Raw genomic sequence first — 12,543 nt, forward strand, 5'->3', positions numbered from 1 at the left:
ATCAGTGGTATTAGCGCAAAGCAATATGCAATAAACCATTTCTCACATTTAAGCTATAAGCTTCTTTGTCAAATTCTGACAATGACTGAGGCAGATCAGTCCAGAAAAAACACTGCAGAGCATCTATGAAACTAAAAAGATCACCGGAGGTTCTTCCCAGCATCATCAGGTGGTTCTCAAATACCATGAAAACAGTAGCTGTGAAACCAGTTAACCTTTCATAGGTTCATAGGTGTTTACTAGGCTAATGACCACAAGGGCCTTTTTAAGCCTAGCCATGCATCCCAAATCTCTGACGAGTTCTGATACCCTTGATAAGTGTAAGCATGGGCCTGGGAGATGAACCATTTGCAGGTTACCTGTTTGGATCAGAGGCTAGGCTTGTAAAGGCTCCAGGGCCATTGGCCTAGTACACACCTATGAACCTATGAACATAGGTGCCAAACCAGGGATGAATTTATGGTTTTCCATCCAATTGCCTAAGTTTCCCAAGGATTAAGGAGGAACTCTGCTTCACATGGATGGGGAGCCTGTTCCTTAGAAGGGGTAGTCTCTGTGATACACACCTATCTCTCCAGGAGGTCTTATTTATATCACAGGCAAGGTTTAAGTCTTTAGAACAGGTAATTCTGGTACTGTTTGTTTTGTGGATATGCAGGAGGTCCATCAGAATGCGGTCTGACAATGCCCTGTATACCAGGCATAGATCTCCCCTCAAAAGCCTGTAGGAGACAGAATACAGGGATAGGGCCTTGAGACAGTCTGCATAGGACATATTACTTATGCCCTGTATTCTGTTAGTGAGGAACCTCTGTGGATGTTCCCGTTGTTGGATATGCCTGGTTAGGCACATAACAAAGGGGGCATTGTACTCAATGATAGGTCTGATGAATGTCAAATACAGTGGAATAATGACTTCCTTGGACTTAGATGCCATACCATTGTTTATAAGTTGTGCAACATAGAATGACTTCCTCATCACTGATCAAAGGCTACATTATTATCTATGTGTGTCCTTAATTCACTGACTACTGGGTCAACTCTAAGGGGTGTGTTGTCAATGTATGATAAATATGATGATATGATAAATATGATAGTTACCAGGTATGGATGACTTCCCTAATGATACTATTATGCATTTCTTGGCATTTAGTTTTAGTCTGTGTCAGCCCCTCCTGGAGAATATTTCTGTCAGTGTGAGATTCAATGACGGCTCCTAATTTGCAATCATCTGCAAATTTAGTCAGCCAGAGACCACTGACATTGGCCTTTACTTCTGAGAAGTAAATGCCAAAAAAGAGCGGTCCGAGGACTGATCCCTGAGGGACACCACTTGTGACTGGCCTTTTTGTAGAGGTGGACTCTCCAATTCTAACTTCCTGGGTCCTGTCTGTGAGCCAGTTGGCTATCCACTGGGTGACATATACAAGTTTGTACCTAACCTCTTGAGTTTGTCAACAATGCCCGAATGGGGTATTGTGTCAAATGTCTTGGCCAGGTCAAGGTGGGCAGTGTGAACAATTTTGCCCTCATCCATTGCTTTGGTGACCTTCTCAAAGAAGTCCACCAGGCTGAGTAGGCATGATCTTCCCTTTACGAAACCAAACTGGGTTGGGTCCAGTGTCTGGAGGTTTACTGTACGTCTGCTGATCATCTCCATGATAATTCTTTCCATGGCTTTACATATAAGACTAGTGAGACTTATGGGTTTGTAGATTCCAGGGTCTGCAGATGGCCCACCTTTGTGCAGAGATATGACTGTTGCCTTTCTCCATTCATGAGGCACGAAGCCTGTTTGGAGGCTACAGTTAAATATTATCTGCACCAGCGTTACTTTGAGTCATTTTTTTGTTTCTTTATAGTTAAATATTAATTCTACAGGCCCTGATAGGTCATGTTTCATGCTGTTTAGCAGGCATCCTGGGATACTGTCTGGGCCCACTGATGCAGTGTTCTTGGTCTTAGAGAGCGCATTAAGGACCTGTTGCCTAGTAATAGTAGGGGGAGTTATATTTGATGATATTTCCTGAGGGAAGGTTGAGGGAGAGAGAGGAGTAAAGCTAGAGATTAATTTATCAGCCAGGAGGTTTGCTATATCTTCTGTCTCAGTATAGGTGGCTCTATTTACAATGAGTTCTGTACACAATTGTGTATTGCCTTTGAGGTTGTGGACATAACTAAATAATGCTTTGTGGTTGTCCTTGGCCTGGGAGGCCAAACTTACCTCAAATTTGGCTTTGGCAGACAGTTGTTTGTTTAGTTTAATGAGAGTGCTTTTATCCTGCTGGGTGCTGCACCTCCTAATTTTTGCCATGATTTCCTTTCTCCTGTTACTCATCTGACTGGTTTTGTGATACCACCAGGGTGGCTTGTTTTTTGAGTTAGTTCTGTACTTCTTCCTGGTGGGTACACTGCCTCTATACAGCTATTAACATGCTTGTACAGGGCTTCTGTGAACAGTTCTGCATAGGCAGAAGTGTTCTCAGGGTTTATAGGGGCTTGAAATTTTGCCAGGTTCTCACTTAATAGCAGGAGGTTAGCCTTAGAATAGTTCTAGAATAGTTCCTGAATATTCCCGGTTTAGCTGGGGGTCCAGGTTTTATTTTTACTTCAAAGGAGACCATTTTGTGGTCTGACCTTATCAGGGAAGGAATTACAGTAGGGGGTGTACAGCACTCTCCCATATTAGTGAGGGCCAGATCCAGTATGATTGCACCCCTAGTTGGTGTACTATCTGGTCCAGGGAGTTTGCGTTTACAAAATCCAGGAATCTCTGTGCATGTACATTTGATGTTGTATAGGATTCCCAGTTAATAGTGGGGTAATTAAAGTCACCCGTAAATATAGTATTGGGTTGGATGGTTAGTGTTTCTAATAAGTTTAAATACATGGTATGGGTTTCCTGGGTCATAGAGAGGGACCTATAGCTTGCAAGGAAGTGGTATTGGATTTTACCTATGGTGATTTCAACATAGAGCAGCTCAAGTGCATTGTCCTTTTTGACCAGCCTTGAAGTATATTTATTTTTGATGAAAATAGAGACACCTCTACCTTTAGTTCCTGCCTGTGAAGTAGCTGGTCTAAATGTGCAGAAGGCATTATAACCCTGCACTGTTGGTGTGTTGTCCGCGGCTTTAAACCATGTCTCTGAGACCGCACAGACATTAGCATTCTGTAGGATAAAGAGAGCTTCCAGGGAGTGGTGTTTTTTGTTTAGGCTCCTGGCATTGCGCAGTAATACCTTTACATCTTAAGTAAAGTTTTAGGAAAGTGTCCCCTCCAAATAGTTCTCCAGATTAACCACTAACCAAATTTGCAACACTCATAAACACTCGCAAAACATTATTTTTCAGTGGGAAAACGTGTTTAGTATCTGTTGTTTTTTCCCTCCCTAGGGTTTTTCAGTCTCATGTATAATTTCTTTTTCATGTGTTTGTGAGTGCTTTGTCAACAAAATTATCATAACTGAATAGTTCTGATTATTCTATTTATAAATTTAAAAGTATCTCAGTTAAATTAAATCCCTTCTGAAGTGAAAAGACCTTCATAAATAGGGGTATTTGGGGCATTTTCTATGTATGTATTTATTTTTATGTACAACATGCTTTATCCTTACAATTGAGAATTACATTTTTTATCCTCTATCCACAGTGTCTGGTCCAATAGCTTCCCTTCCTTTTCTTCATTTACCGATTTATTCCTATCTTGACGGTGAGAGGCAACATCAAGCCTAAGCAAATGCCCTATGGCCTATTTATACCCATGCTGAAGGGCCTAATTAACCCATTTATTTCCTGGAGAGGTGAGAGTTGGGTGGTAGAGATACCCCAGAGCTTTTAATCTCCATGGTAGCTCTACTGCGCTCCATGACTGTTGCCTCCTGAAGGATGCATGCATGCCAACACCCTATGTTATCCCCAGCTACTGCAGTGCACCACTGGGTAGCATGTGTTCAGCAGGCTCATTCTCTGCAGATGCAATACCTACTGCTCCCTCTAGGTGTCATCCAAGTGATAAGCCAGAACCATATACCTCCCCAGATGAATTCAGCAAAATGCATGGGTGCCGGAACCATAGATCCAGGGGGAGGGGGAGCCCCCTGCCCCACTTTTACAGCTGCAAGACCTGTCAGAAATAAATTAATGAAGTGGAGTTTTCACACTAACATGGATCCACACGCAGAAGTTCATCATCTTCTTTCGGCTGTTCCCGTTAGTGGTCGCCACAGCTGATCACCTGTTTCCATTTCTTCCTGTCCTCTGTATCTTGCTCTGTCACACCAACCACCAGCATGTCCTCTCTCACCACATCCATAAACCTCATCTTAGGCCTTCCTCTTTTCCTGTTACCTGGTAGCTTCATCCTTAGCATCTTTTTCCCAATATACTCAGCATCCCCCCTCAGCACATGTCCAAACCAACGTACTCGTGCCTCTCTGGCTTTGTCTCCAAACCTTCCAACCTGGGCTGACCCTCTAATATACTTATTCCTAATCCTGTCCACCCTCGTCACACCCAGTGCAAATCTTAACATCTTTAATTCTGCCACATCCAGCTCAAACTCCTGCCTTTTTGTCAATGCCACTGTCTCCAACCCATATAACATAGCTGGTCTCACTACCCTCTTATAGACCTTCCCTTTCACTCTTACAGGTACTAGTCTGTCACAAATCACTCCTGACACTCTTATCCACCCACTCCATCCTGCCTGTACTCTCTTCACCTCTCTTCCAAGCTGACAGTTACTCTGAACTATTGACCCCAAGTATTTAAACTAATCCACCTTCGCCACCTCTACTCCTTGCATCCTCACCATTCCTCTATCCTCCCCCTCATTCACACACATATATTCTGTCTTATTCCTGCTGACCTTCATTCCTCTTCTCTCTAGAGCATATCTCCATCTCTCCAGGGTCTCCTCCACCTGTTCCCTACTCTCACTACAGATCACAATGTCATCTGCAAGCATCATAGTCCACGGGGACTCCTGTCTGATCTCGCCTGTCAACCTGTCCATCACCATTGCAAATAAGAAAGGGCTCAGAGCTGATCCTTGATGTAACCCCACCTCCACCTTAAATGCATCCGTCACTCCCACTGCAGACCTCACCGCTATCACACTACCCTCGTACATATCCTGCACCACTCTTACATACTTCTCTGACACTCCTGACTTCCTCATACAATACCACAACTCCTCTCTAGGCACCCTGTCATATGCTTTCTCTAAGTCTACAAAAACACAATGCAACTCCTTCTGACATTCTCTGTACTTTTCCATCAACACTCTCAGAGCAAACATCGCATCTGTAGTGCTCTCTCCCGGCATGAAACCATACTGCTGATCACTAATCATCACGTCCCTACTTAACCTTGCTTCCACTACTCTTTCCCACAACTACATGCTGTGACTGATCAATTTAATCCCTCTGTAGTTACTACAGCTCTGCACATCACCCTTATTCTTAAAAATCAGTACCAAAACACTTTTTCTCCACACACAGAAGTTAAACTATCTAAACTAGCTGTTCTTGTTCTCGTACGGCTCTGTGTTACAGGAATTATGCTGCCACTGTTCTGCTGGTGCTGCCAGAGCCAGAATCGTGCCAGTAAGGAGAGTTTTGTTCTTTTATTTGCAGGAGTTATGCTGCTCGTGTGTGTGTGTGTGTGTGTGTGTGTGTGTGTGTGTGTGTGTGTGTAAAATGCCGCAGTTAGGTATACCTGGTGGGTAGTGTTACTCAGGCTCAAACAAGAGCCTGAATTCTCCACCCATACCACCACTTGTGATTCAGAGAGTTGAGTCCACAGCTCTCAACTGTCCAGATTTTCATAGAATATTTGGCTCATAATTTTGGTCTGTTCATTTTAAAATTTGTGGTTTCCTGGCAAATCAGTGAGAACTGAATTCACTAAAGAATGATAGCCCTTTAAGTTTCAGTCTTCCTATCTTTCAGAAAACACACGGTAACACATAACACTTTATTTTAGCAACTTACTAAGATTATACAAGCAATATTTAAAATATGTCCCTGGTTTGGGGCATTTGCCCCCCCCCCCCCAAAAAAAAATAAATAAATATTGGCTTTTTCCAGATTTTTTTGTGCTGCGAAGTTGAGAGATTTAGTTGAGTGTCAAGTGGATTTTACAAGGAGCTGAGAGCTTCAGGGGAAAGAGAAGTGTAGTGCTACTTATACTAAGTCATTGGCATTGTTAGTAGCACAACGGGTAATATACTTGCTTTTGATGCAGAAGTTTGTGGGTTCTACTCCCACAGTATGCAGATGGATCATTGATACTATACTGTGTTGTACTTTAAAGGGATTGGATGCTGCAGTCCTTTGACTGTCCTCCTTTGGAGGAGTTACCTAGTAACTATGTACCTGTTATCAGTTTGCCATTCATTCCCCATTGCAAAATTACTAGCTTATCATTTTTTTTGTAGCATAGGCAATTTATTCTTCAAGGGAACAGGCACTTTGTTTGTAGGTGAAACAATGAAATACAAAATTGTTTGCTGGCAGCAAGCTCTTCATTAGTTACAGATCCCTTTAAAGTGGAATTATTTAGATGACTTATTTCTGCAGAGATTTTCCATATTTACTGATATTGGTGGATTGTAATGACAGAAGTTTGAGTGGCCTTTTATGGTTGAAATTTTCTGAAATGGGTAGTTCTGTCATTATTGGTTCATACATTTTGTTTCATTGCTTACTAGAAGACTGTTCCATATTACAAATTTAAAACTCATTCTAACAAGTGGTGCTGTATTATACAAGGAATATAATTTAATACAATCAGGAAGGTGAATCAAAGAATGCATACATGTATGCTTGCTCACAGGATGCAGGAGATCAAAATAGGGGAAGAGACCAGTCACCAATGGAGTCCTCCAGGGTTCGGTGCTGAGACTTTTTCTGTTTAGCATATACATCTCAAAAGTAAAAGGAAATACCAAAGGACTTTGGCTAAGTTTAAGATGACTGCAAGCTACGAGCAGTTATTTAATCTCCAAATGACTTAACCATCATGCAGGAAGGTTTGTCCCAAATAATAACTGGTGCCAGAATCATGAATTGAAACTAAACTCCAAGAAATACATTATCATATCCTTTGGGAAGTCATCTTCTCCAGGGAACTGCCAAATTGGCAATGCCCCCTGAGAAATGACCCAGTTTGGCATTTGGGAACTTGTGTGTACAGTGACCTAACTTTTGACCAATATGTGCCCAGAGTCATAAGAAAGTCTTTCTATATTACACAGCTTATAAACAGATTGTGACTAGATCTAGATACGTTACTGTTTCCCTTTACAAAGCCCTCATTAGGTCAATCATTCTGTATAATGCCCACTTTGTCATGTATCTGTCCAGACCCATGCAACAATTGGAATACCCACAGAGATACCCTACTAAGAAGATGCAAGTCCTAAACAATAGGTCTTGCATGGACCACCTCAAAGATTTGTCACTATACTCAGTATCCTACAGAGTGCTTAGAGGTGACATGTCTGGCATACAAGGCATCCTTCGACCTAATACAGATGGGCCTACTGAACATCAGCAAGTCAAATGGCATCAGAAATACTCAGTCCAGGTATCTAAACTGAATGTTGTGGAGAGATGGATGTATATCACAGAGGCTACCACTGCTCCAGAACAGACTATCCATTCAAGTAAAACAAAGCTCATCCCTGTCCATATTCAAATGCAACTTGGATCTAAGGATGGGTAATAACAAATGTACTCCAGGATTGCCCCTCATGCCACTAATGGATAGAGCCAGTTCATAAATGCTGCATCCCTTACATTGGTCCCCTCAAATTATCTATAGCATGATCACATTTATTCTCACTAGGGCTAATATACAATTAACAGCCACAGGATAGGTAAGACCAATCAGGTAATGTTAATTCAAGCACCAAAAGGGAAATTGGCTAAGCTTAAAATGTCCTCCAAGTGAACCTATGTTGTGGTAGTAAATAGTTTTAAAAAATTGCCCTTTTTAGATCACTAAATGCCCCTCTCATCCTCTGCCCCCCCCCCCAGTCTTCAACAGCTTCTGGCACCTCTGCCAAAATGGACTGATACTCTCACCCAGCCTCCCCCATCTCCATCTGCAGTCTTGCAGCCAACTGAACACAGGATGTCTGGGTTGTAGTTATGACTCCATTCTTCTGCGTTATGTGGGTGGTGGCACTAAAATTCAGAATTACACTTTTGAAACTGCAAATTAAAAACTTGCTTCAGACTGCATCCTGCCATATTTTCTACCCTGAAATGGGTGTATCATAGTTTAATTATCTTGTTTACCACATCACTCCCTCAGTGCTTGGACTGTTTCATCTAGAAATACATCCTGAACTTACTACAATCAGTGATGGTGTTCTTAGATTTGGAAACACATCTTCACATGACCACTGTCAGTACTGAGACTATTGTACCCTGAACTCCATCCTGCCATTTCTATTGTTAGTGCTAGGGTTATTACAGCTAGAACCACATCCTGCCAAAGCCCATGGTTAACCCTGTGGTTTATACAGCAAAAAACACATCCTGCCATTTCCACTATTAGTGTTAGGGATGTTACAGCTAGAACCACATCCTGCCATGTCCACTTAGTCCTAGGGTTGCTACAGTTAGAACCACATCCTGCCACGTCCCCTTAGTGCTAGGGTTGTTGCAGTTAGAACCATATCCTGCCATTTCACCTGTTAGTGCTTCGATTGTTACAGCTAGGGCCACACCCTGCCATTTCCGCTGTGAGGGCTTGATGTTGATACAACTGGAACAAAAGCCTGCTATTCCACTTTTAGCACTGGCGTTGTTACAGACAAAACCACGGTCTGCCATGTCCTCTTTTAGCACTGGGGTTTTTTCAGTTAGAACCATAGCATGCCATTTCCATTGTTAGCACTGCAGTTGTTAGCTAGAACCAAAACTTGTAATTTTCACTGTTAGCACTGGGGTTGTTACAGCTAGAACCAAAGCCTGCCTTTTCAGCTGTTAGCACTAGGGTTATTACAGCTAGAACCAAAGCCTGTCATTTTCACTGTTAGCACTGGGGTTGTTACAGCCAGAACCAAAGCCTGTCATTTCCACTGTTAGCACTGGGGGTTGTTACAGTCAGAACCAAAGCCTGTCATTTCCACTGTTAGCACCGGGGTTGTTACAGTTAGAACCAAAGCCTGTCATTTCCACTATTAGCACTGGGGTTGTTACAGCTAGAACCAATGCCTGTTACTTCCACTGTTAGCACTGGGGTTGTTACAGTTACAACCAAAGCATGTCATTTCCACTGTTAGCACTGGGGTTGTTATTGCTAGAACCCTGTCATTTCCCCTGATAGCACTGGGGTTGTTACAGCTACATCCAAAACCTGTCATTTCCACTGTTAGCACTGGGGTTGTTACAGCTAGAACCAAAGCCTGTCTTTTCCAGTGTTAGCACTGGGGTTGTTATAGCTAGAACCAAAGCCTGTCTTTTCCAATGTTAGCACTGGGGTTGTTACAGCTAGAACCAAAGCCCATGTCTTCCACTATTTGCACTGAGGTTGTTATACCTACAACCAAACCCTGTCATTTCCACTGTTAGCACTGGAGTTGTTACAGCTAGAACCCTGAAATTTCCATTGTTAGCAGTGGAGTTGTTACAGCTAAAACCAAAGCCTGTCTTTTCCAGTGTTAGCACTGGGGTTGTTACAGCTAGAACCAAAGCCCATGTCTTCCACTATTTGCACTGAGGTTGTTATACCTACAACCAAACCCTGTCATTTCCACTGTTAGCACTGGAGTTGTTACAGCTAGAACCCTGAAATTTCCATTGTTAGCAGTGGAGTTGTTACAGCTAGAACCAAAGCCTGTCTTTTCCAGTGTTAGCACTGTTGTTGTTACAGCCAGAACCAAAGCCTGCGTCTTCTACTATTATCACTGGGGTTGTTACAGCTAGAACCAAAGCCTGTGTCTTCCACTATTAGAACTGGGGTTGTTACAGCTAGAACCAAAGCCTGTCATGTCCACTATTATCACTGGGGTTGTTATAATTAGAACCACAGCCTGCTATTTCCACTGTTAATGCTGGAGTTGTTATATCTGGAACCACATCCTGACATTACCATTGTTACTTCAGTCACAGTCAATGCTACTGAAATTCAGACCGGATGGCATTTAAACACTAAGCAGCCACAGTTAATCTTCTGTGGGAACTGGATACCATGCCACTGCAAAATAAACATTTCAGTGATATCACTGCAGGATTGTGGGTAATAAACAGGCTCACCACTTTCTCTGTTTCAGCGAAGGACAATAAGTAGACTTACATACTTGAAAAGAATCACGATTCACCAGAGCATTGAATAAAGGAAGACTTTGTTACATTAATTTCTGTAATTACCCTTCTGTGTAATTTGATGACTCATGTTTGATAAATGTTGATGACTCTTTCTTGATATACCTGTTCTGGACTGGGATCTTGTCTGTCCACAGTGGTCTGCTCAGCAATATTTGCATAATAAGCATATGCTACATCATAATCAGTAGGGAACTCATCAACTCCAAGGTAGTGCTTATGACCCAGTCGCATCAATGCAAGGTGGTCATCCTTCTGTGCAGCCAAGAGACCAAAGTGCAGAGCCTACAAAAATTAATACAAATGGTTAGGCGGCAGTAACAACCAGAACCTTTACTTTACAAGATGACCATCATGGGGAGACAAATAACAATGAGCAACGAATACCAAGATCTTGTATCACAGGAATATTCAGTATTGTAAAATGTATATTTTAACAATGTTTATATGTATGATTGTTATATAATGGGAAATCCACACTTTTTTGCAAAAAGTAATGTTCCATTTAAAAGGTCATAAGGTATGAAAATTGTGCAGCATATGTAATGTGGAGTTTGATATAAACACAGAAACTGAAAAGACATCATGAATAAGTACAAAAAGGATTACTACTTGCTTATTACTAGGCATCATAAACTGTCATCAGTAATTATTTTTATGGGATCAGTAAGAAATATTGCCCTCTGCACTACAAAATATTGCCTTCTCCAAGTGGTACAGCAGAGGGTTTCATTCCTTCAGAAATGTAAAACAATTGATGTACTTTGCAATGTGTAATATATAAAACACAATAAACTGTTACTTGGGAGCACTTCTTAGCATTCTTTGTGCCTCCAAGACCAAACAAAATCAGATTGCATTTCAAGCATGGCAGAATTATCTTGCAGTGGTATCAGTTGCTGTAGATCTGCTTTTCTAGTAAAATTTACCAAACAGTTTAATAGGCAAGTTAAAGTTAGCGAAGATGATTCAGTGGAAGGATAAGGGATGTCATGAGCAGCTGAGTGTTTTTTTTTTGTTTGTTTTTTTATTTTTAAGGGTGAACAGGTTTACTTGCTCTTTTGTGAAACTCCAGCTACTTCTCTGTTCCTTTCAAATTTGCAGTTCTGTTTTTCATCTGAAATGCCACAAACCTCTACAAAACATTCAAAAATTTCTGGTCCCAGCCATCAAACTCATCATTCTGTACCTACTTCATTCAAAATTGCAAGACAAGGGCATGGTCAGTTTCACTCTATGAATGCACAGAGATACAGAAAAGACACTTGTGTCCCAATTTTCCCAAAATATGTGCAAGCCTGATTTCCTAATGACAAAATACTTATCTAGTAACAAAAAACAAAGACATGCAAAACAAAAACAATGTTTGACCAACTCAACCTGCACTTTATCTATCTTAATTAATTAGCAAGGTTCTTTGCTAACCAATCCTTTTCTGAATCCTCTTCTTTCTCCTACTGTAACATGAACTACAAAGGAAGAAATAGGCCATGCACAATACCGCACAAATACCAGCATTACAATAAGTATATATATATATATATATATATATATATAGTTTACTATTATATAATTGAAGTGATCCAATGGCCATGCTGTACCAAACAAACCAATAACGTAATCCAAAGTTTGGTACAGTGTAATGTTGGTTTGTTTGGTACAGCATGGAGTTTGGATTAGTTTGTTTGTTTGTTTGGTACAGCATGCATTTGGATGACTTTGTTGGTTTGTTTGGTACATATAACTGAAGTGCACATTACCGAACTAGGATCTGTTGAATGCATTGTCTGCAAAACTGAATTTGCCAAAGCGTATGTGATATCCTGGTAAATAAGGGAGACCACACGGTTCTGGAGTTGTAAGGCCTTTCTTTATTCAGAGCCTTCAGGTGCACACCCATGCTACATGTTCACAACTTCTGCAAGTCATACATACACCGGAAACAACAAGTTACCAGAGAATACAGAACCAACATTACATGTTGAATCCCCCACAGCGCCCCTACAGTACAATAACAACATTACCAGCCCGAATACTACATTCCTCCCCTTTTAAGCTATGACATACGTCATCTTACATACGAAGAACAAAAAACAAAGGAGCAAGTCCATAGCAATCCATTTAGTCACTTAATTTCTAAACAACTGACTAGTTATTAAATGGTTACCATACAATCGAGCTTTATTATACTGTTAATCTAT

General features: G+C 41.3%; 1 protein-coding gene across 1 annotated transcript in view; it reads right to left on the reverse strand.

The window, feature by feature from the left end:
* Positions 1–12,543, reverse strand: part of LOC122803164 (protein sel-1 homolog 3-like) — a 920,824-nt gene that overhangs the window by 352,240 nt on the left and 556,041 nt on the right. Inside the window, exon 11 of the mRNA XM_044072781.1 lies at positions 10,448–10,627. Coding sequence (XP_043928716.1) covers positions 10,448–10,627 — 180 coding nt within the window. The remainder of the gene's footprint in view (positions 1–10,447; positions 10,628–12,543) is intronic.

The sequence above is a fragment of the Protopterus annectens genome, chromosome 5.part1 (genome assembly GCF_019279795.1).
Source record: "Protopterus annectens isolate FY-2018-M chromosome 5.part1, PAN1.0, whole genome shotgun sequence".
Classification (NCBI taxonomy): Eukaryota; Metazoa; Chordata; order Ceratodontiformes; family Protopteridae; genus Protopterus; species Protopterus annectens.